This window comes from Muscardinus avellanarius (assembly GCF_963383645.1).
Source record: "Muscardinus avellanarius genome assembly, chromosome: 13".
Lineage (NCBI taxonomy): Eukaryota > Metazoa > Chordata > Mammalia > Rodentia > Gliridae > Muscardinus > Muscardinus avellanarius.
This window is the reverse complement of record NC_137799.1, coordinates 80,870,252-80,896,164: the sequence shown is the minus strand read 5'-3', so window position 1 is coordinate 80,896,164 and position 25,913 is coordinate 80,870,252. Positions and strand designations below refer to the sequence as shown.

The 25,913-nt window shown below is 41.7% G+C and overlaps 1 protein-coding gene across 1 annotated transcript in view; it reads right to left on the bottom strand.

Moving 5' to 3' along the window:
• Window positions 1-25,913, bottom strand: part of PCSK5 (proprotein convertase subtilisin/kexin type 5) — a gene marked incomplete at both ends in the record, with an annotated part of 434,445 nt that overhangs the window by 66,105 nt on the left and 342,427 nt on the right. Inside the window, 3 exons of the mRNA XM_080709117.1 lie at window positions 14,153-14,221; window positions 16,293-16,499; window positions 23,058-23,194. Coding sequence (XP_080565243.1) covers window positions 14,153-14,221; window positions 16,293-16,499; window positions 23,058-23,194 — 413 coding nt within the window. The remainder of the gene's footprint in view (window positions 1-14,152; window positions 14,222-16,292; window positions 16,500-23,057; window positions 23,195-25,913) is intronic.

Below are 25,913 nucleotides of genomic sequence, written 5' to 3'. Positions count from 1 at the left end.
GGCCTCTGCAGCTTGTCATGGACACAGCTGGATGGGAAGGTTTGATTGACACAGTGATATCATCAGCAAGGCATCACTAATGTTTGGAGATGTCAGACGTCACTCCTGGCCTTCCAGTGCTTCGCCTCCGGGTCCTGCTGACAGGGTAAAGGAGGCACAGCCCCGCTTGGATCCTGTCCCCGAGCCCATTGTCTGTGCTGATCAGTCCCCCTTCTCATGCCCTGGGCTGCCCTGTTGAGTTGCAGGCTGCTGGGAGACTCTGGCCACAATTTCCTTGGTGAGAGTTGCAGAGAGACTTGGTGGGAAGGATGAGTCTGGGACCCAACCAAATTACTCTGGGGTTAACTTCTGGAAGGCGTGATTGCAGGCTCTCGAGATGCAGAGGCAGTTCAGGGTGCTCACGCCCGCCAAGCCCTCAGCTGGAGGCCAGCCTGTTGAGCAGCTGGGTGTCCACCTGCAGAGGCCCCACTCACCCACACTCAGCCGCCCGCTACTCTCCTGTCTGTCTGCTGTGGGAGGGAATCGATTTTGTTTTTCTTCAACCAGTGGAGCTTGAAACTCTTCCTACCATCTGGTAAAGAACTATGAAATGGCAGTTTGGCATTGGCATTGGGAGATGGAGAGCTGGGGAGTGAAATGAGAAGCCACAGATGCCTACGGAGGGCCAGCCTGGCATGCACTGTGCTAAATACAGAGGGCCAGCCTGGCATGCACTGTGCTAAATACATGCATGTGCCTCTGATGGACCAAAAGGTTTCTTGATGATGGGAGATAGGAAAGGAAAAAGATGGAGATGGAGATAAAGCAAATTAAATTTCATTTTGAAATTTATCTAAAGAACTTAAGATAGGGTTATCTTTTTAGTTTCTCTCTCTCTCTCTCTCTCTCTCTCTCTCTCTCTCTCTCTCTCTCTCTCTCTCTTCTCTCTCTCTCTCTCTCTCTCGTGTGTGTGTGTGTGTCTGAGGATTGAACCCAGAGGCTTTCTACCTCTGTGCTACACCCTCATTCATTTCTTATTTTTATTTATTTTGGTTTGGAAACAAGGTTTTGCTAGGTTGCTGAGAATCTAACTAAGTTGCTAAGGCTGGTCTCAAATCTTGTGTCCTCCTATCTCAGCCTCCCAAGCACTGAGACTTCAGGGGTGTACCACCACAACCCCTTTTTTCCTTTTCCTTTCCCTTTTCTTCCCATCTCCTTCCTTCCTTCCTTCCTTCCTTCCTTCCTTCCTTCCTTCCTTCCTCTCCTCCTCTTCCTTCTTTTGATTTTTTATATTGGGGATTGAGCTGAGAGGTACTCTACTTCAGAGCTTCATCCCCAGCCCTTTTTAAATTTTTTGTTTTGAAACAGGGTCTCACTAGGTCACTGAGAGTATTGTTAATTTCTTTCCTTCCTTCCTCCCTTCCTTCCTTCTTTCTCCCTCTCTACCTCTCTTTCTTTCTTCTTTCTTTATCCTTTTTTCCTTTTTATAAAACAAGGTAGAAGTAAGAAACAAACAGTTTATGGGACCTCCTAAGCTCTTCCTTGTGGTGAAAGGGGAAGATGAACAGATGCAAGCTTTCCATCTTTGTTCCCACTCTCCTGAGAACCCAAGTCAGCCATAACCACTTGAAGTTACTGTCATTACTATTGGTCTCATTGTTATTTTCCTTTAAGCTTGATGGACAAATAAAACTGGGCCTAAGGATTTTAGAAAAATGGAAAGTATTTGACTAAAAGGAAGTAAGTTGGTAATGATTTTCCAGTTTATTCTTTTTTTTTTATATAGTACTAAGGATTAAACCCAGGGGCATTCTACCTCTGAGCTACACCTCCAGCCGTAGATTTTATTTTATTCTTTATTTTATTTTATTATTTTATTCTTTATTTTATTTTATTCTTTATTTTGAAAAAGGGTCTCGCTTCTCACTGAGTTGCAGAAGGCCTTATTAAGTAGCTGAGACTGGCTGCGAACATGCCATCCTCCTATCTCAGCCTCCCAAATACTGGGATTGTAAGTGTGCACCATCATGTCCTGCTTCCGGTTTATTCTTAATCAAACAAAAGAAACTATCTCATCAGTTTCTAGATTCTTCTGTAAAAGTGAAACCAATTCCTCCAACCAATTGCTCCCTGTCCTTACTCGAGGGAAGTTAAATGTCTGAGACTCCACGTACTGTTTTTAGGAATGGCAGACAGTCCTCTGAGCCCCTCCTCCCCGTGTGCTGGGCTTGACCATGCTCTGTGCCTTTGTTTAACTAGGTTTATTTTAGAAGTACTTGGCTCATTTCTCTTTCTGCAAGCCTACGTGATCCAGACAGCTTTGGCTCACAGCTGGGCTTCACAGGTCAGTTGCACAACAAGAAGGAGGAGTTTTGATTGTACCAGCTCCGGGGAAACCAAGTAATAACACGAGGAGCCAAGAGGATGAGCTCACTGCTCTAGAATTGAACTTGGGCTATCTTGCCAACATGCCCTTCTCTCCCATAACCACAAGAATGTGAATTTGAATGTAGAAGGAAGAGCAAGGAAGACATTAGGAGATACAACTAAGGAGCACGGGAATGGCCTGATACAGCAGGCCAACCTCGGAGTGACTTTCATTTCTATTCTCTAGGAATATGGTGGACAAGTGCAGTCTGTTCTGGAAAATAACAAGTATTTGGATGGCTTGTAGGTTTGAACTAGACAGGACTTTTGAATTTGGCTCTAAGACTTGCCAGCTAAGTAATCTGGGGGCAATTGCATAAGCTTTCTGGGCATTGCCCTTCTTATTTAGAAAGTAAGAAGATAGACTGTGAAAAGAATAGGCTATAATGAGGATTTGTAAGGTACCTGCACATCTGAACTCCTAGCATGGAACGAACAATAAATTGTAATTAGTATAATGTATCTACCTGCACTTCAGAGTCCACCCTCAACAGAAGTATCTTAAGAATGCTGTTGAAATTATCTGTTTGTACAAATCCATCATAATCAGTGATTTTCAACTCTGCACATTTGAATAATTCAGAGAGTTTAAAAATACTGAAGGCTGAGCTCTGCTCCAGACAAATTAAATAAAACACATTGTAAACATATAGCAGAGTGATATTTTAGGTTTCCCCAGGGGATTCTAGTGCATGTGGATGATGAGAACCACCAACCTATCCTATTTGCGTGAGGGTCCTTGGAAAACAGCTAACGAGCATTAGTCATTATATCTCAGTTCCTAGCCTGATATAGATGCTTAGTAAATATTTTGTGACCTTCATTCAAAAACGGAGAGAAATTTGTCCAAATACCCGAGTCTTGTCTCACATGTGGGCAGCAGACAAAGGCCAGAGATAGCAGCACACGGTCACTCACAGTGAGGATTGGAAGGACAGGCGTGAAGAGCCACGTGTTTTCGCCACAGCCCACCGCTGGCTGCATGCCATTGCTCACTGGTCCTTGTCTTGGGTCATAAGTTGCCAGAGATGAGAGAAGGGAGACAGCAGAATGCTTTGGGAAATTCCATCAGTTAATAATAAAAAATAAACAAAACAGTGACTCTTCAAAAGAATTCCCTTTGAAGGAAAAGGGCAATGCCAAGAAATGCAATGGAAATGGTCCAAGGCAGAGAGAGAGAGAGAGAGAGAGAGAGAGAGAGAGAGAGAGAGAGAGAGAGAGAGAGAGAGAGAGAGAGAGAAGCTGAGAGCTGAGACCATGTGCTGAAGCTGAGTTTGGGGCTACAGCTTTCTCTGAGTAGCTGTGAAGATCTTCAGAAAGTCCCATGGATACCCAAACTGTGGCTGTGCAAGCTCCTTGCATAAAATGGCATATTATTTTTATATAACCTGTGCACATCCTCCCATATACCAGCATGAAGAAGAGACAGACAGCGAGAAACATTTGCGAACTCAACACTGAGCTCTTTTAAGAGAGAGGGTGTCTTTTTACTCCCTTCCTGGGAAATGAGGTATCATTTAGCAAATGAGGGGAGAGGAAGGCACTGATGAGCAAAAAACAAAAATAGCCATTTTTAATGTTCTTTAGACAGTACTGTCTTACGGTGTTTGCTTCTTTTTCCTTCATCACACCACTGACTGCATTCTATTCTAGCCCTTCCCCTTCTCAACTGGCTTTGTGTTGGACTTTTACAGAAAAGAGGCATCTGAATGTTTCTTCCTCACGTGTCCCTGGAGATGACAGTAGGTGACCGCCTGGGTCACGCACTAAGGCTGCTGGACAGCTGTGATGCACAGGTCCCTGGAAAGAAGGCTGTGTATCAGTGCTGAGTTCCAATTTCACAACCAGCAATTTCCTTCCAATTAAAGAAGACAATGTGCTTGTATAAAATGTATTCTGAAGTACCTTTGCTTCTAAAGGTGCCCTAACTTCCTGGCACTATTCTTGTTCCCCAGAAAGTTTTTAGGAAGGGTGTAATGGGAGATCAGTAATAAAGTGAAACAGTGATCTGTGGCTACAATATTTGATCTACAAACTCCGTGACTGCTCCAATGGAAAACTGAAAGATGAACGTCACATCTTATATGGCACTGATAATTTTTCTCCCATGGACTACGGTCTCACTCTTCAGAGATAGAGTAGTCAATGAGGTTGGTTCTCATTCCAGAATTTGCAACTTGGATTTAACATGGGTCATGGCAGAGGACAGAGACATGGATCCTGCCTATCATTCCTTAATAGCGGAACCTGCTCTCCCAGATAACAAAAAAGAATCTGTCGTGGAGGTGAATGAAAATGGAAGGGAGGTAGAAAGGTGGGAAGAAGCCAGATCTAATTGAAAACATGCTATCTACTTTCTCAGGTTTGCTGCTTTGGGAATCTCCCTGTCTGTGCTGTTTCATCTCAGAACCCTCTAGATGGAGGCCTTGAAGATTGGCATCTTGGGTGAGCAGTAACATCAAGTTAATTTGCATGGCTGTTATAAACATCTTCACTGTCTGGCTGGTACACTCAGTTACGCACTGGGCCCAAAGTGGTGGCCAAACTCAGCAATGTCCTATGTATGACTATTATTCCAAAAAGAAAAATACTCTTTGCTCTTAAAGGGAGAACCCTTAGGTGGTATGGATAGAGAAATCACAAGACACCCAAGTTTATCTTGAGCTATCCTGGGTCAAATCTTGGTTCTCACAGTTACCAGCCTAGTAAATGTAGGCATGGCGCTTAACTGTTCTAACCTTCACTCCTTCAACTGAGGAGTTAGAACAATAACTACACCTACCCCTAGAGTCTAATGGGGTAACATGCTTCAAGAATTTAGGATTGCACCCAGAGTATTAGTGAGTGTTCAATAAATTAACAATTAGATTACTATTTTAGTTATACTATCTAGAAATAAAAAAGAGAGACATCAGTGGGTATATTCTAACACTGACAACCTTTTTAGTTGTACTGACGTTCATTTTCAGAGTGTAACACTTTTCCTTCATGGGTGCACAACTTAACGCACACCATCATGCATTTACCCTAAGAAGACACGGGACATTTCCAACCCCCCCCCCAAGTATTTCCCCCATGCTTTTATTTTTGTGATGATGTGATTGTGGTTCACTAACGTCCATCTTTTTCCTATTTCAGAATCCCATCTGGGATCCCACTTGAGGTCTGACCACCTTGTCTCCTCAGGCTCCTCTTGGCTGTGACAGTTTCTCAGACTTGTTAGAGGATGTGATAGTTGTGAGGAGAATTTTGTAAAATCAGCCTCTATTGGGAGCTGTCTTACTTTTCTCATCTTTAGACAGGGGCTTGGGATTGTGGAGAGGAAGAGCCCAGGCTTTGAAGTGCCCTCTCAGCACACTGCGGAGGCCACATGTAATCAGTACGACTGGCCACTCCTCATATTGACCTTGGCCACCTGGAGCAGTGTTTGCAGACTTCTCCATTGTGAAGTCTCCTCCCCTGCCCTTCCACACAGTACAGAAGACAGTCACTGTACGCATGCAGGTCCACACCTGAGAAGAAGGGAGTAGCGCTTCACTTCCTTAAAGAGCAGTATTTAAGTAAGTTATTTGGAATTCAGCTATATGAAAGATTTGTCTCCTCCTCCCCTTTTTAAAAATTTATTCTTCACTTATTTCTATTTATTTATTTATGTTTTTACAGAACTTGGGCATTGTCCCACTGAGCTACATACCCAGCCCTTTCTGTTTTCTTTTTTGTTGAGGCAAAGTCTCACTAAGTTGATTGGGCAGGACTTGAACTTGCGATCCTCTTGCCTCAGCCTCCCAAGTTGCTGGGATTACAATTGTGTGCCACTGTGTCCAGCTTATTTACTTATTTATCTATTTTATATTTATATGAACTCAAAGGTACTTATTTTATACTTTGGGTTATAACTTACTACTATTTATTCACATTATAGCTCAAATTCTTCTAGACCTGGTCACTGGAAACTCTTTAGGTTCCTGTGTCTGTTGGACATGCCCTCATCGTTGCGGGGTTTTGCCTTGAGCAATCTCTTGCTTCCTGTCATCCCAAAATGCTGCAGGTTCATCTGGTCTATTACCTGCCCTAGTGCACAGGTCAGCCAATTCTCCAAAGAGAGGTTGGGCATGGTGGTCACTTGTAATCACAGTGCTTGGGAGACTGAGGCAGGAGGATCGCACAGGTTTGAAGCCAGTCTCAGCTACTCAGTGAGGCTCTCGGCAATCTAGTCAGACCCTGTTTCCAAATAAAATATAAAATAGGTCTGGGAGTATAGCCCGGAGGTAGAAAGCCCTGAGTTCCATCCCCAGTACCACCAAAACCAACCAAACAAAAAGGCTTGATATCTTTTATTAGGGAATGGTATTAGAAACCAAGGTTCAGGGGTGAGGTGTGCTGATTGCTGCTGGGGTGCTGTTGACAGTCTCTCCCGAGAGCAAGAAGCCTCTTTTTTATACTCTTGTTTTTTTTTAATTAATAATATAATAAACAACTTTGTATGCTTCAACTGAATCTTTTTCTTTTTTTCTTTAAAAAAAGAAAACCTTATCTTTTATTTGAAAATAAGTTGTAGACATCATGACATTCCCTCTCTAGGTACTTTCTTATGTAACTCCTGCATCTCCTAAGCAAAGAACCCACTGCTACCCAACTGTAATATTAATTCAGTAAATTATTCAATTATATTAAAATATTTCTGGTGGCCCCCAAAATATACCTTAAAATTTTGAAAAAAATCTGGTTCAAATAAATATTTATGCATTTTTTAGCTGTTTTATCTCTTTGTTGTCTTAATTCTCTTACTTTTATTTGTTTTTTAAATAATATAGAATTTTCTTTAAGAGGTAGGTGTAGAAGAAAGAAAAACCATAGATGAGCAATTAAGGCAACCTAGCTAAGGGGCAGAGGAGGAAGGAAATTCCTTAATATGCGTGACATACATTCAATAAACATATCATTCAATCATTAAGCAGAACATGAGGAGGAGAAAGGGGGAGAAGATAAGGTGGGAATTGGGGAAGGGCTAAATGAGCGGTGTTTCATGTAGGCCTCCACCATCTTGCACTCCATGAAGATGTATGGTAACGATGCACTGATAAAAAAGAAAAAAACAGAGGCAGTCTGCTGCTATTTAGCTATTCCACACACTGGATTTACCTTGTGACTATCCTTAAGCAAAACAGGGCTTTCCCAGTCCCAGTACTGACAGTTTGGAGCAGGTGAATCTTTACTGGGTGTTGTACGTTGTTTGGTAGCATTCTTGATCCCTACCATTAGATGCCAGTGAATGGCCTCCCAGTCATGACAATTACCAATGACTCAAAACACTGGCAAGTGCACTCTGGTGTCATAATTGACTCCTGTCAAAAGTCACTGGTCATGACACTTTTATCATGGATACTAGGTGATATTATCTATTTCTTAATTTATCACATCAGCAGACAGTAATGCCAAGTTGGATGGAGCTAATAAGTGTGATGCTAAGTGTAACGACTTGTTTAGGTAGGTAATCGGCAAACCTCTTCATTGTAATTAACTATTAATCCTGATGGCACTTTTAAGTCTGTGTGATTATCCTGTTGCCCAACAATTTTCCACCCAGTGATTTTAACACACACTGGTAATTTGATAATTCTCCTTAGAGTCAATAGACTAAGGAAGACAAAATGGTGATTTCCTAATTCTTTCTTATGCCAGCTGAATTTTTTTCTGAAAAAGAGCTTTTCTTTTTATTCTACTTCCCTCTCCTTTTGCCTTTTCTTCTTTAAATACCACTATTAGCATATGGTTTAAAAATTAATTGCATCACCATTTTTAATAAAAAATTCAAGGCTCAAGTTGTCCCACATTTCAGAGCTCCAGTTGGCTAGCTGCAGACTCTTCACGCTCATCACTGTCATGTGTTATGAATAGATAAAGCACATGGCCAAAATCAAAACCGTATAAAAAGTGTCCTGTGGTGTCATCATTGACTCCTGTCAAAACTCGCTGCTCACGATACTTTTATCATGGACACTAGGTGATGTTATCTACTTGTTACTATATCACATCGGCAGACATGTGATGCCAAGTTGGATTGAAAGCTGAACATTCTCAAATGTTCAGAGTCTCACTTCCCAGTTATATCTTCTTCACCCCCTTTTCTCCTCTCCAGGTAACCATTTTCATTAGCGTCTCATTTATTCTTTCTTGGTAAGAATATGCACACATTTTATTTACCATTTTGCTTACCCCAAACATAGCACATTGTGTGCACTTTTCGCTCCTTTCCTTCAACTTAACAGTATCTCATGAAATCACTCTTTCATTTAGACAGTGTCTGTTCTTTTGATGGTTGCGGAGGACTCTGCTGCATAAATGTATCCTAGTTTGTCCAACCAGTCTCCATGGACAGACACTTAAGCTATTTCCAGTAGTTTGCCACCATAAATAATACCACAATGACTACCTCTGTGATACACTAGTCTCCCCACACCAGGGCTTGGCTTTTCTCAGTCAGTACCAGCCTGCTTGGTCCTGCCCAGGATGTGGAGTGCCCCTTTTCCCAGCATTCCCAGGTTATATACGCTACATGCCTGTCAATCGCTTAGGTAACAGATCCCCTGTTGCCATGAGGCAGGCCTTGTAACTCTAATTTCAGTTAATAATGACCCCACAGTACAAAAATAGTGTGACTGGCAATTTGGATACGATTATTTTAAGTGAAAAAGATGAACATTCTCAAATTAATAAGCAAAGAGCAAAATATCATATGGCAAGTTTGCAAAGATCTGTAGTAAGAACAAATCTCTCTGTAAAGTTGAGGAGAATGGGAAAAAAGTTCTGTCCATTTGTTGTACCTCAAATTGCAAAAGTCCCAGCCATGGTGTGTGACAAGTGCTTAGTTACAAAGGAGAGGCATCGAATGATAGGATTCTGAATTACTTGTCAGGCATCCTTCGGTGGTCTTGGAACATATCCCATAGATAAGAGGGTACTGTGAATTTGTGGCTGTGGGTCCTTAGGGTAAGTTCCTAGAAGATGGTGCTGTGGGGTCAGAGGGTAAGTGCAAATATAGTTCTGTTAAGAACTGCAAGTTTTCTTCAACAGGATCATATCATTGTCTCACCATAAGCAAGAAATAAGAAGTAAAAGTATTTGCCTTGCTCGTAGAACCAGTAGTAAGCTTATGCAATTTTGTCAGTCTGAGAAATGACATTTGGTGGCAGTTTTAACTTGAATTTCCCATATAATAGCATTTGGTGGCAGTTTTAATTTGTATTTCCCATATAATGGCACTTGATGGCAATTTTAACTTGTATTTTCCATATAAAAACAAGCATCTTTTCTTATGATTGAAGGCTGTTTATTTTATATGACTTAAAAATAAAATTTCTTTCCTCATTGCTTTCTGGTACAACCTTAGATCGGGCTGCTTACTCTTCCAACCTGGCTTTCTCAAATAGTCTCTATCACGGCGCCTCTTCCTTTCAGTTACCCCAAACACCAGTAACACAGCAACCAAATCAATCTTTCCTTCCTCTCTTCTGTTTCTTTTCTTTCTCTCCTTTCATGGTATTGGTGACTGAACCCAGGCTGTACTTAGGCTGGACAAGCACTTTATCCACTGAGCTATACTACCAGCTTCTCTGTCTCTGTCTCTGTCTCTGTCTCTGTCTCTGTCTCTCTCTAAAACCCTTCAATTATTCTCTTTAAACCAAAGAATACTTTTAAACTCATTCATCTGGAATTTGAGATTTGGTTTTGAACCATTTCTCTTTGCCTATTCTCTTTTATTTACTAAGTTCTCCTTCAACATTAGTATATTCCATGTCCGAAAATCCATGGCATAAATTCTAACCCTCCTAGCCATTTTTTCTGCCATTATCTAAGATCGAAGACCCTCCCTCCAGAGGGCAGCTCTTTCCTCTACTCTGTGTTGATTTCATACAAACTCCAAACTCATCTGAGGTACCCTCTTTCTGGGAACTTTCTTTTGACCACTTTAGTACCCAGGGATTCTGCCTTTTCTAAATTATTTTGGCGCTCTTGTTTGGCACTTTATTTGGCACTCAATTTATATAACTCATTTTTTTTGCAATTTCTTAGTTTTATAATATTTTTCTGTTTTTCTAGTCTATATTCATTTCACTGAACAAATACTAACGGATCCCCCCCCCCCCTGTGCTGGACATTAAACCCAGGGTTTTGCATTAGTTAGGCAAGTGCCCTACCACTCAGCTATGCACCCAGCTTCCCCCCCTTTTTTACAAAAACAACTTATTTTTGAGACAGGGTCTTGGTAAGTTGTCCAGGCTGGCCTTGATCTTTCAATCTTCCTGCCTCAGATTTTAGTTCTGCCTCAGCCTCCCTAGTACCACCTTACCCAGTGCAATGGGATTTTTTTTAATCATCCCTTTTTGAGCCCAAATAACGGCACACTAACCTGTATTTTGAATGGGTAGGTAAGGACGTAAACGGGCCTTATACAGTTTGATTATACCTCATAATTAAATCAATGGCGATGTAGATAATAAGCCCCACATTTTAGGTTATATTCAAATGTTATACTTTTTTCTACATTCTCTAAATTAAAACAAAACAAAAAGCAACTCAGAACACTAGGTAAAATTTTTCCATTTACTTCCCCCATCAATTCGAGCAAAATTAGAATCCAGAACACATAGATTTCTCTTCATTAAAATTTCCATCCACAATACTGACTAGAAAGAAAAAGTATTTGACACCAAATCCTCTTGGAATGACAGATGGTGTTATATAAATCTGTTTATAGCAGGATAGAGAAAAGAAACTAACCTCATAATAATAAAACACCCTTGTTCCATTCTGGAGTATCAAATTTAATATTTTCCTCCAGACAAAAAAAAGTTCCTTTTGGTCGTAGGTTTAATTTTCTGTTTCCTTGAAATGATGAATGCCTAACTCCACCCAGGAATTAAATGAAATGGCTATCAATCTGGAATTTGAGTTTTTCCTTATTATTTGTAAGAGATAGATATTAATCTATAGTACACTAAATATCTGGAAAGAAATAAAGAAGTCAGAAAATATTCCCAACAACTATTTATTACGTAGTGTAGATAAAATGTCTCAAAGAGACTGATTCTGCTTTTCTCTTAATTCCTCTAGAGATTGTCTAGACCGGGTTCAAAGAAGAACCTACATTATTAAAATGGAATAAAGCTGAGTTCTCTCCAAAGGCTGAGGTTTTGGCTCACAAGAAGAATCTCCAAAAAAAATCGACAGTAAATCGTTCATATCTTTTAAGTTCATATTCTTATCTTATTAAAAATATGAAATTTAATAAAGCTTGTCTTTTTCAAATCTTTGCTACAGCTCTAATATTCAGTGAAAACACCATTTATTTTTGTACTGCATGGTTTTTTTCTTCTTCTTGGACTACATGCAAAATTTGATTAGAGGAAACATCAACTCTGAGTCCCTGGGTCTCCTGAGCCATGTATCTCTGTTTCGAATTCAGACAATTCTAAAATTCACTCCAACAAACATACTAACGTTCCTTTGCTTCTAATGAGGTTATGACCTGATCAACCCAGCCCGAGTTGAAAATGTTAAGTTGAAATACATTTAATAGCTCTAACTTATTGAGTGTCACATCTTAGCCTAGCCCTACTGTAAATGTGCCCATTTATATTAACCTATAGTTGGAAAAAAATCCTCACAAGGAATGTTTTATAATTAACCATTGAATGTCTTACCTATTTCATTAAATATCCATGTTTCCAAACACTGGCAAGATAACACTCTGTACTGATGTTTGCCTGTGACTCTGGGGTACGTTGGGACTGGAGGTCACGGTCTCTGACCAGCATCACTAAGGAGCAGTGTGCACGTATTGTTACCCCAGGAGAAGACCAAAATTCAAAGTCCCAAGTTCAGTTTCTCCTGCACATGTACCATTCTTACACTACGATAAATTTAAAATGCTGTAGCGCTAACCATCCCAAGTCAGAAACATTTGCGCACTGAGTGTGCATTAACTGTGTTTTGGGTGCACCACTAATTCTTATGCAAGCAAAGTTGGGCATATACCAGATCATTCATTAACAAGTAAAGGGTAATAAGAAAAGGGAGCATATTTTTTTCAAGAGGTCAATAAAGGGTTCAGAAATATGACCATGACTTAGTTGAACTAAGCCAACCAAGAATATATAAGGCTCAATACATAGAGAACTTAGAAATTATGAATTCAGCTATGTCAAGCCAAGAATACATAAGGCTCAATATAGAGAGAATTTATAGGTTAAAACAAATTTTAGAACTTAGGGTGTGAAAATTAGCAGCATTTATTTATTTATTTATTTATTTTTTTTTTTTGGTGGTACTGGGGTTCCTGGAAACCCTTCTACCTCCGGGCTGCACTCCCAGACCTATTTCTTAATATATATATTTTATTTGGAAACAGGGTCTCTTAAACTAGCAAGGATGGCTTTGAACCTGCGTGATCCTCCTATCTCCACCTCCCAAGCATGGGGATTACAAACGTGTGCCACCACGCCCGGCCAAAATTAGCAGCATTTAGAATGATCTTGGCACTCTCCAGTGATCTGCAGTTGGGTTTTTCTTCCAAAGATTTTAATTATATTTTGTTTTGGAGATGTAGGGGTATTGGGTATTGAACCCAGGGGCATTCTACCTCTGAGCTATACACCCATACCTTTTAATTTTATTTATTTGTGTGTGTGTGTGTGTGTGTGTGTGTGTGTGTGTGTGTGTGGTACTGGAGGTGGAACCCAGGGGCTTTTATACCTCTGGGCTATACTCCCAGACCTATTTTATACTTTATTTGGAAACAGGGTTTCACTAAGTTGGTGAGATCCTCACTAAGTAGCTGAGGCTGGCTTTGAACCTGTGCCATCCTCCTGTCTCAGCCTCCCAAGCACGGGGATTACAAGTGTGCGCCACCACGCCCGGCTCCTTTTTATTTTTTATTTTTATTTTGAAACAGTATCTCTCTAAGTTTCTGAGAGTCTGGCTAAGTTGCTAAGGCTGTTCTCAATACTGGGAACCACTTTCAGCCTCCCAAATACTGGGACTATAGGCCTGAGCCACCATGCCCAACTCTATATGCTATTTTCTATATCTTGACTAAACTTACATTAAAATATGGTCTTGGAATTTGGTGGCTTCCCTGTTTTACAGTTTATATCCAATCCAATGGTTCAGGTTCCTCCAACAGGGAACCAGGGGTGTGGGAGGAAGAAGGAGGAGCTGCTGACTGGAAGTTGAGAATGATGTATGCCTTTCATTTCATGATGGGGATTTCAACACTCCTTCACTGGGATGTTTTCTTCTCTAAAGATTGTCTTGGTCTCTGAGTAATAGAATCACTTATAAGGAAAAACCTCCCAACCCTCTCTATCTACAAACAGAGTAAGTAGGTGCTTCTTTGCTTGAGATTTTCATTGTTCATCTTTAAAACCTGTCACCTCTAGAAGGGGAGCGTCTCAGGCACCTTGCAGGATGGTTGGTTGCTGAGCAGTATCCCGTTGCCTAGCCAACAGTTACACGGAAGGACATCACCATCCTTTCTCACCCCTGCCTTTCATTAAGACACGGGGCCTGCCTGCAGCCTCCAACACCTCTCACTGCCACCCTGTTTATACTGGAGAAAGAAAACTTAATGGATGGTGATGACAATGACAAGGGTCCTTACTGAGGTAATAATAGGATGTGGAGGTGTGAAAGAGGACACAGATTTTAAACTCTTTAAACAACAAAGGAAGGGGACATGACATACCCATTCTGCATCCCAGGCAGCCTTCCTCACAGGACATGCATCCGTCATAGTCTGAGTCTTGGACTTCACCTGCACAGTGAGAGGAAGGAAGAAGAGAACTCATTTCCACTGTGTGGAGACACATCAACTGCAGTGCAAGTGTATTGGTGTGTTGCTTATGTTTAAGTGAATCACAAATCGACTATGAAACCCATAACCATTCTTGAGGATGTACATGCCATGTACTTTTTTAGAGAAAAAATCTCCTTCCAATGTTTTCATAGACTGGATCAACTTGGATCTGTTTGGATCGAATTGGATCTATTTGATCATAGATTGATCAAAAAGAACAAAGTTGGACCATATTCTATGTACCTAGTTTTTTTTTGTGTGTGGTGGTACTGGAGTTCCTGGAAACCCTTCTACCTCGGGGCTATACTCCCAGACCTATTTTATACTTTTTATTTAGAAGCAGGGTCTCTTAAGCCAGCATGGCTGGCTTCGAACCTGCGCAATCCTCCTGTTTCTGCCTCCCAAGCATGGGGTTTACAAGCGTGCGCCACCACACCGGGCTATGTACCTAGTTTTGAAGCTAAGCTTTCTTTATTAAAGAAATCAGTGCTACTTCTGGGAAAATAGAATTGGCTATATAAATAAATAGATACCTTTGTCTTTCTTTTTATCTGTTCTACTAAACACATTTTTTAGAACTCTTTTTCTTTTGGTACTAGAGATTGAATCCAGGGGCATTCGACCTTTCAGCTACAACCCTAACCCTTTTTCTAATTTTTGTTTTAAAACAGGGTCTTGCTAAATTGCTGAGACTGGCCTTGAACCTGAGATCCTCCTGTCTCAACCCCAGAGTACTGGGATTACAGGTATGTGTCACCATGCCCGGCTGGTTTTTTAAAAAATACTTTTATTTGGTGCAATATAATTATGCATGATAGTGAGATTCAAAGCAATACAAACATGCCTGAACACATCACTTGATATATTTCCCTCCAATACCGGTGCCCCCTTCCCCTTCCTTTTTTTCCTGTACATGTTTGTGAGATTGGTAGTGAAACCTTTTTTTTAAAAAAAGTTTTAAATCTTTCACTACATTATTAACATTAAAAAGAAATAGAATGAGTATCTTAATTATTCTAAAAATATCTCGGTGCTTTCTTCAGCACTAGATCAGGCATAATAACTTGTACGCCGAGCAAGAGTCTGTGACATTTTTACATAGAACAGAGGTCAAACCCTAAGTGGTGTTTTTTCAATTTCCCCTTCCCATATAATATTAAAAATTGGGCAATAACAGTAACTTGTACGGCTCACTGATCATTTAGGTTTTTTTTCTAAAAATCTAGAATCAGGTAGGCTGATTTTCACTGGCATCTTCCAGCAACTCCATCTGGGTGCTGTGTTCTCCCCTTCACAAAGGAAGCCACCATAGCAGAGGGGAATTACATTAAGCTTTGCCCAGGGGCTTATATCTAGTAATTGGGAAGAGAACTGTTGGCCGAAACTTTTGGATTCTAAAATAATTTTTTCCAGTCTATCATGCTTACAAACATTCCAGTGATTTATTTATTTACTCCTTCCTTCCTTCCTTCCTTCCTTCCTTCCTTCCTTCCTTCCCTCCTTCTGCTCTCTCTTTCCTGAGGATTTTTATCTCTGAGTTAAACTCCCAGACCTTTTTATTTTTATTTTATTTATTTTATTTTATTTGTGGTACTTGGGATGGAACCCAGGGGCATTCTACCTCTGAGCTATACCCCCAGCACTATTTTTTATTCTTTTATTTTGAAAAAAGTTCTTGCTAAGTTGCTGAGAGCCTCACTATGTTGCTAAGGCTGATTTCCAACCTGTGATGTGATCCTCCTGTCTCAGCCTTCCAAGTACCGGGATTACAGGCATGTGCCACCGTGTCTGGCTTATCCCAGTAAATTCTGGGATTGGCTGCATCTCCATGTTTTGGGAAACCCAGGAAGATGTGTGGGGGAGGAAGGAAGAGGCACCACCATTGTCCCCACATGACATAGGAAGACATCTAAAGTCATTTCAAGGACTGATGTTGCAGCCAGGAAGTAACTCCAGTTTCCAGATCATTCCAGGGACAACCCCTCATCCCACCTCCTGGCATTGGGCAGGGCCACCAGACCATCCTCACCTTGCCCGCACTCCAGCTTCTGGCAGGTGTGGTTGGTGGACACAAGGACGTAGCCGCTCAAGCATCTTGTACAGATGTGTGGGCCGTGGCACAGCTCACAGCTGTCTGGGCAGGGCAGGCAGGTGTGCTCCTGGGTGGGGTAGTGGCCTGCTGGGCAGCTCCCTCGACATCCCCCCTGGTATAGGAAGCGCACTTGGCCATGCTTGTCTGACCAGTTTAGAGGGACAACAGAAAGAGAAAATGCACAAAATCAGCCAGGAAGCTAATATAATGTAAGACATTTTATTAAAAAAAGAAACGACTGAATGCTTTTGTTCCTAGGGGACCAGGAACACAAGAATGGATTTAATGAAAAGTGCAATATCTATATCCTTGTCGTTGAAAAGTTTTCCTTGCAGGGAATCATTTTCCGATGCTTTATATATTTGAGTGAACAGCGACTACTATTTGGGATGTCATTGCAAAACCACAAACCGTGCTCTGTGAATAACTATCATTCAAAATGTGCATAACTTTCCCAAGGGCTCCTTTACGGTATCTGTGGGCCCTCTCAGACTTGGGAGTTACAGAGATTCCAGAGGAATAAACACATGCTTACCGGCAGACATGCTTTATAAAAGTGCAATCTTTCAAAATGATTTGGAATTGTTATGGAAATCACATGCGTATGTTAACTAAGGTCTGAATTTTTGCAAAGTTTCAGTTCCCATAACGGCAGGATCTTTAGCTCTGTAGACCAAGCACAGCACTTTGACCCCTTTATGCCCATGCCTAAGGGTTCCTGACTTCTAGCAACCCTGAGCTCGAGAGGTAAAGAATCACCAATACCCCCAGCATAACAGACTATAAGAATTTGTTACTGAAGGAATTGGGTAAATCTAACCAGGGATAAAACATTACAATTAGTCACAAAGAATTATAATCGGGTACAAATAAAAAACGAAACAGACGCCGGGCGTGGCGGCACACGCTTGTAATCCCCGCGCTTGGGAGGAGGAGACAGGAGGAATGGGGAGGTTCGAAGCCAGTCGCGCTGGCTTAAGAGATCCTGTTTCCAAATTAAAAAGTATAAAATAGGTCTGGGAGTGTAGCCCGGAGGTAGAAGGGCTTTCAGGAACCCCAGTACCACACACACACACACACACACACACACAAAAAAAAAAAAAAAAAAAACCTAAACAAACAACCAGATGTGGAGGTAATGCTTGTGAGGCGGAGACAAGAAGATCTGCAGTTTTGAAGCCAGCCTCAGCAACATACAGAGACTCTCAGAAACTTAGTGAGGTCCTGTTTCGAAATGAAGAATAAAACAGGACTGGGAGTGTAACTCAGAGGTAGAATGCCCCTGGGTTCTACCCCCAGTACCAGCAACAACAACAAAACAAAACCAAAAAAAAGTAAGATTAAAACTACAAATACACGTAGAGGCCTCCTACTCTCGGCCTCCCTCAGCTTTTGTGCTGAGTGTGCTTTGAGAGAGCCACCGCCTCTGAATCGATTCCCACATGTCCCAGCCTCTGAGAGCAGCTGATCCATGTTGTCCAGAATAACTGGAGCCTGCTGCTCCTCATCATGTCTCCACAGGGCGTCCAAGACCGCGCACCCTCAGACGCAAGGCTGTTCAAGTTGTGGGTCCCTGTGATGCTGCTCACACCTGCCCCACTGCAAGATCAGAACCCGAAAGTCAGTACACTGTTAGACTGACCCATATGCAATTGCTGGCATTTGACTACTTTTTTTTTAACCTATAAGTGGGTATTGAATATTAAACATTACCAAACATGACTTTAAACTCAGCCATTATCACTCAACAAATATATATTTAGAACTTTCTGGATACTAGGCTTCCCCTAAGCCTCTGGGTCACTTTTAAATGGTTTGCCCCAATACTTCTTATTTATTCAAAACTATGACTCAAATATAGTTTTTTTATTTTGTGAGTGCTGTGGATTGAACTCAAGGGCATTCCTCCAAGCTGCACCTTAGCTTTTTTTAAAAAATTATTTTATAACAGAGTCTCACTAGGTTGCTGAAATTCTTGATAAGTTGTTGAGTCTGGTCTTGAACCTGGGATCCTCCTGTCTCAGCCTCTCAAATAGAGGGATTACAGGTGTGCACCACCACACCAGGCTTCAAATACAGTTTTAAAAATACATCTTTGGATTTTGGACTCTCAAACGACCTCTCTGGCTCATCGTAGTTGTGTACTGAAAGTCTGCTGGTTCCTGTGGGACCAAGAAAATAGTGAGAGCTTCACAGGGGTGGTGGGGAAAAGTCATCAGCAGTTTTCAAGCTGGGTTTAGAAGAATGTCATCCTCTAAGGGAAAGAGTGCTCAGGAGCATGCACAGGACAGCTGGTGATGATGTGGCCATAGGCCGTTCTTGTAGAAGCTTGGCATTTCAGGAGATCCAGAGAGGTTCTGAGGCATTTCACGAACTCCTTGCAAAACTCAATTTCCACTCAGACTCAGTCACAAACAATCCTGTTTTTAGAGCACTGCACCTCTGAAGGGGCAGGTGGGAAGATACAGGTGGGAACAGCAGTGAGGGAGGCACCTCTCTCCTATCCAGCAGTTGCTGTGCTCCCTCTGCGCCTCCCAGGACACTGGCTTGGGGCACAGAGGCTGGGGCAGCCTGGCACCCAGCAAGTTCTCGGTACATATTTGTTGAATGACTGCACGAATGAGAGAGTGAATTCATATTTGGCAATATCCAATTCCCTTCATATATCCAACTGGATCAACAACCACAAGATAAAATGAACAATGCTGGGCTCAGATACCGGAGGAGATGTTCTTCAGTTCCATTTTTATTGTTTGGATATGGCTTTGTTATATATGGACTCCTGTGGGTGTTATAATCTGGGTCTGAAGGACAGAAATGTGAAGGGGAATTTTGTTTTTGTTTTTGTCTGTCTGTGGTATTAGGGATTGAGCCAAGGGGCATTTTACCTCAAGTTACACCCAGAGCCCTCTTTTTTTTTTTATTTTGAAACATTAAGTTGCCGAGGGTCTTGCTAATTTCAGAGGCTTGCCTTGAACTCACAATTTTCCTCAGCTTCGCAAGTACTGGGATTACAGGTGTGATCCACCGCACCTGGCTGGGGTAGGGCCTTTGTTTTAAAAAATGCACGGACCTGAAAAGGGAGGTCACTGAGCCGTCTGACCACGGTCAGCTCTCCCCATAGGTTTTCTCCGGGAGTAAATAAAGATTTCATCGTATTTCTAACAGTCTGACTAGCATGTCAGCTCACATAGTAATGGGTAATAATTTGGAAAGCCCAGAGTCTTAAATACCATGCATGCATAATGTGGGCTGCTTGCTCAGTGTCTCTAAATATGAATTATTATAATCGTATGGAGGAGAATCTAGTTCCAGGAGTGGAAGGGCTGACATTTCTGCTAGTATGAAAACCTTTCGTGAGATGATGTGAGACAACAATTAAAATGCAAGAGCCTCTGAGAGGTTCAGACTGACTTTCAGATATCTCAAAGAGTAATTAACAGTTACAAGAACATTTCTTGGCAGCTGATTTTGTTAAAAGGGAAGGTGGACCAGTGTGAAGACACTGAAGTCTTCAGGAGGGAAGGAAGGTTGAGGGTTGAAGGCATGAGAGAAAGGCACTGTCAGAAAGAATGAAAGGAAGATGTGGGGGTCTCTGAAAATAAACTTTATGATGTTTGCTAACATTTTACTTACTCTAGCTCCCATGTGATTGGTTGGATCGAGCTTTGGGTCGAGTTTGTTAGAGGATGAATTGGAAGAGAAATTAGAGTGAATCTCCACCAACATATCTGCAGATGTGTATCTCCAATAGGATTCACACCTAACCCTGAATGAAGCTCCCCTTCAACAAGGGCTGGGATTGCTGCACGCTGCTGACTGCCGGGAGAGGCTTAGGTGAGGAGCGGGACTCTACTATCTGCTAGAGAACTTTCAGCTTTTTGTAAGGCTTCCAATTGTGGATATGGAACTCTTCAGTTAAATCATCCATATTTAGTATCATCTTATCATGGTCTCTTTCTGTGCTGAGACTCCCTGAACTAGGGACATCAGGCTCTTAATAAAAAGGGAACCTGCCCAGTGAGGGCTTGCTTAGCAATACCTTCTCCAACAAGCCTCCTCTGCTCACTGGAACTGGAAATCATGTTTTTTCTCTGACCAGTGGTAGGGTTTCTACCAACAAAATGGTCTTTATCGAATAGTTTCTTATTGCTATACACGGGAACAGACATCCTTGGTAGATTGTAAACTCTTTGAGGGTGAGTAGCACCCTATCGTGTATGGTGTTTTCCATGGCACCCAACATAGAGTAACTTTGGACAGGAGAGGAACACAATATGTGTTTATGATAATGGTTTAGACACGGCTCTTCAAGTCGAATATACAGAAGAGATGGGAAAGTATTTTATGTGTATATTAGTCCAAGTTGCTGTAAAATGCTTAGAAGAATAGACATTTATCTCACATCTAAACATCTCTCTAATTTTGTACTGTGTGTGGAGATTTAGAGCGTTCTTGATTTTAGATGTTCATTGTGTTGATTTTAGATGCCAATTTGTCCTGTTCTCTTTTTCTTTTTCTCTTTTATGAGTAAGGAGAGGCTTCCAGAAGCAAAGTGATTGGTTTAGTAACTTCTAGTTAGTAGCAAAGCTGGGGCAAGAACCAATTTTTTTAAACTCTCAGTCTTGACATTCTTTCTACTTAACCTTTCACTCACTCAGTTACCTACTACGCAGCATCTATGTGGCAGATGCTGTCCTTATACTCAAAATACAGCACCCCCCAAAAAAAAAAAACAAGATAGAAACAATTTACTGCTCTCACAGGGCTTAGAATGTCATGGAAAAATAGATATCCAACATGATGAGGCTTGTGAACCTGAGTGCAGGGCTATAGGGTGCTCACATGAAGGGGCCCTGACTTAGACAAGTCTTCCCGAGGAAACAATACTGAAACCAAGATAAAACAGGAAGAAGTCAGCAGATGATGAGTGGAAATAGCTTCAGTGAAATCTTTGAGGCTAGAGAAACTCAAGTGCCCAGAGGACTAAACAGACACAAACAATAACAGTAATAATAATAAGAGAAATAAAAATAGGAATAATTAATACCATTGGGGATTTACTATGCTTAGCCCTGTTCTAAATGCTTTGTTATTTTGTCTCATTCAATCTTGTTTAATTTTCCTAAGTATAAAAGAGGTAAATATTTCACCATCTTATAAATGATAAACAGAATGAGAAAGTCTTGAGGTAAAATTGTGGCATAGATATACTTTGTTTACAGATGAAACACAAAACAATAATTCATACAAATAAATGTGTTATCCCTTATATCCCTAAAAATCTAAGATATTCACTATTTCTTCTTTATCTTCTTGGCCTTATTGCAAGCAGGAGTAAAAACACGTAATTCTCTTCCACCAGAAAAATGAGGTAAATATGACAGTGATGGAAACTGGTAGTGCTGGGACCAGAGAGGCAACTGGGAATAGTGGGGACTGTGAAGAAACGGAGGGCTCCGACCGAGTCGTCAGGAAATGCAGGCCAAATATTGCTAGGCCTTTCAAGCTTTCTAGAGAACAAAAATTCTATGTTTTCACTTGAAATTTTCTAAATTCTAATATTTAGGAAATTTTAAATATGACTCATGTTTAAAAAGTATTATGTAGGCCAAATAAAATAGGAATCTGGCTCACTTGAGGTCAAAAGAGAGGACAAGCATAAGAGATGAGGCTAGAGAAGAGTCAAAGGCCAAACTGTGGAAAACCTTTGAGACCAGGGTCTATAATCCAGCGCTGGCAGAGCACTTCGGGAGGAGTTCAGACTGATACCCACAAGGCCACATTTGTCATGAGTTGGAACCATGACCTTGCTCCTGCAGGGCTCTGACATCTTAATGGGATGTAGCTCAGCTCTGGGAAGACCCTGACACAGCCACTAATACATTACATGTTTTTGTTGTTTTAGTAATGGGGATTAGACTCAGGGGGCATTCTATCTCTGAGCTACATCCCCAGCCCTATTTTACTATTACTTTTTTTTCTTTTCTTTGCGGTACTAGGGATGGAACCCAGGAGCATTCTACCTCCAAGCTATACTCCTGGCCCCATTTTTAATTCTTTATATTGAAACAGGGTCTCTCTGAGTTGCAAAGGGCCCCTAGGTAGCTGAGGCTGTCTGCAAACTACAATCCTCCTGTCTCAGCCTCCAAAATCCTGTGATTACTACAAGTGTGTGCTTCCACGGCCAGCTACTATAACTTTTTAAATTTTGCAACAAGGTCTCACTAAATTTCTGAGGGTCTTGCTAAATTGTTGAAGCTATCCTCAAATCTGCAACCCTCCCATCTCAGCCTCCCAAGTACCGGGATTTCCAGCATTGCCACCATGCTCAGTTGTTAGATATTTAAAGACCAAATGAATCTTTCCTGATTCCATGGCTTCTCACTGTTGTCTCAACATATCTTAGCTTCACTGTATACCCCCATCTTTAGCACTCTGCTGACCTACTCTTTCTTTCTCCATCTCTGGGAAGCCATCTCTCAGCTTCCCTCCTATCTCCCAGGGTCAAGGAGCCAGCATCCATAATCACATGAAGAATGTGTTTGTGTCCTGACAAGAAGCAGGGACTTGAGGGTTGCACTGGCTGTGCCACGTCTCTCCACCCTCAACTCCAAAGACCAGGCTTCTGAATCAATCAAGTAATGGCTACCGGAGAAGAACAGGTGCGAGGTGAGGAAGAGGGAGCCCCAGGCTCCTCACCTGTTCCACAGGAAGTGCAGTTGGAAGGCCCGCTTCCTCGGCATCCTTGGCAGGTGCGGTGACACGGATGGCATTGGTTCCTAAATTCAAATTTCCACGAGGGACAGTTCAAAACACAGCGGCCATCATCAAAAATCCTACAGGGAAAGCAGATTAAAATTTAGGGTCGATCAGGAAAACTTAGAATGGGCCCAAGTACCAGAACATGTGGGATTTGTGCTTCGCTCTACAGACTTAACTTCATTGTTCCAGAAACAAGAGGGCTGCCTGGGACTGATCATCTCAGAACATGTGAAATATTAGTCATGTACCATCCCTGGCCCAAGACTGGGGTCCAACAGCAGGCATGCCAGAAACCGGCTGGGGATCCGATCCTGAGTCTGGCTCCAAACGAGCTAATTTGTGCCCATGGAGATTAAATCCATATTGTAGGCTCGGGCCAAATCCAGCCCACAGTCAGATGGAGGTCTCCGAACTTTCAAGATGCTAAATGGAGAAAATATTCTTCCTTTAATTATCAGCCTGTTCATGATTGGTGAGAGAAATGTTAGCTCCAAGGACTCTTGAAGGGTAGAATGAAGCACTGTTATGCAGCCTGGGTGCTACTTATTTTATTTTTTGGTGGTACTGGGGATGGATCCCAGGAACATTCTACCTCTGAGCTACACTTCCAGCCCTATTTTATTCTTTATTTTGAAACAAGGTCTCACTAAGTTGGGGAGGGCATAAGTAGCTGTAGTGAGCTGCGAACCTGCTGTGATCCTCCTGTCTCAGCCTCCCACATACCGGCATTACAAGTGGGAGCCACCACGCCTGGCATGGGTGCTACTTATAAACTTGACCTAAGTATACTGCAAGGTACCTGTGAATTCAGATTTTTGAATGTTTTTGACAAGTGTTTCCTGGTATACAGAGCACTGTGGCCTCTATTTTCTGACCATGCTGGTGAACATCTACTATAAGAACATTGCAGATAAGTTAGCATGTGGGCTTCCAAAACCTTTGGTTATTTATATGTGTATGTATATGCAGTGTGTATGTGTACATTATTTATACGCATAATGTTAGTATTTTCATGCTTTTGCTTCTTTTTTTCTTGCATGGTAATCGTAAGAATAAATGTGATTAAGTCAGTGGTATTCAAGGATTCTGCTCAGCAAAACACAAAATGCTGAGCAAATGAATGTAGGAGTCAGGTTGGTTATGTGAATAAACGAAGTGAGCTGGGGCTCCACCCCCAGCGTTTCTAATTTTGTAAGTCTTGGGCAAAGAAACTGAGAATTTGCATTTCTGACATGTTCCTAAGAGATGCTAATACTCTGGTCCAGAGACAGCAGACTTAGTTTTTTAGCTTTGTGTTAGTTTTTCTTTATTTTTGGTTAGCGTCTATTAATTGTACACATTGATTAGAGGCAGGTGGTTCTTCAACATAACCTACGATGTGTACTGATCAGATCAGGGTAATTAGCCTTTGAGTCTCCTCTTCATTGTGTGCGGGACCTTCAAGCTCCTCTCTTCTAGATCTTCATACGTATGTGGTTATGGTACAATAGTGACCCTACTGTGCTGTGTAATGCCAGAAGTGTCGCTTTCTATCTGTTTTGGTCGCCGTTCCAGTCTTCCTTTATCCACTCTGCCCTCTCGCTGCCTTCCCAGACTCCAGTCATCACTATTCTACACTCAGATCAGTTTTGTTTAGCTTCCTCATATAAGTGAGAACATGCAGTATTTGTCTTTCCATGTCTGGTTTATTTCATTTGACATGATGTATCCCAGTTCTATTTATTTTGGTGCAAATGGCAAGGTTTAATTCTTCTTATGACTAAATAATACCATATTAGATGGATAGGTAGATAGATAGATATGATCATCTCAGAGCATGTGAAATATTAGTCATGTACCATCCCTGGCCCATGACTGGAGTCCAACACCAGGCATGCCAGAAACCAGCTGGGGATCCGATCCTGAGTCTGGCTCCAAATGAGCTAACTTGTGCCCATGGAGATATCACACTTTTATCTATTCATCTGTCAATGGGTACTTAGGTTGAGTCTATGTCATAGCCAATGTGAATAGTACTGCAATAATCATGAGCTGAAGGTGGATCCCTCTGGTATGCTGACTTCAATTTTTTGGCTATATACCAGAAGTGGGACTGCTAGATCATTTCAAGAGCACACTTGGAGAATCCCTGGTCAATGACAGTCTGGATTACTGGGGAATTTGATAAGCAATTCCTAAGTAACACAATGATTCCAAATCAGAGTCTCTTGTTGTTTCCATAGAGTAGTAATGCTGTCAGTCATGAGATTAACTGAGTGCATAGCATGCACAAGCTTCTGAGGCCAAAGCGCTGCCACCCAGACCTGGGGAGCTGAGTAGGACTGCAAAGAAAAAGGAAGGTCTCATTCTCTACTGCCTTTCTCCACAAAGGCTGGACACTATGCAAAAGGCCAGGTATGGGCTTCAATCAGCTTATTTCTGGGGTGGTACTGGCTTGTCTAAACTCTCCTATTTCTAGATCTAGAGCCGGAACTGGGCCATCTCACCTCCATGTTTGGAGGAAACTGTCCTGGGGCAAGGCCTCCTCAATAGGATGCCACACGCAGTCTTCTATTTTGTCATCCCTACACCGTGAACGTCTGTGTAATTTACATTAGTTTGGGATGAGATTCAAGCCAATAACCTAATGGAAGGCTACACTGCTCTTGGATTCCCAGACCCTCAGAGTTTGGTCATTAGCCCCCATACCACTGAAGCAGACAATCCTTTCATCTTCCTGCAGAGTGTGGCGTCTCAGCCCTAAGTAAATGTTCACATGCATATGGATGTTCATGTCCAAGCAGATTCCCTGTA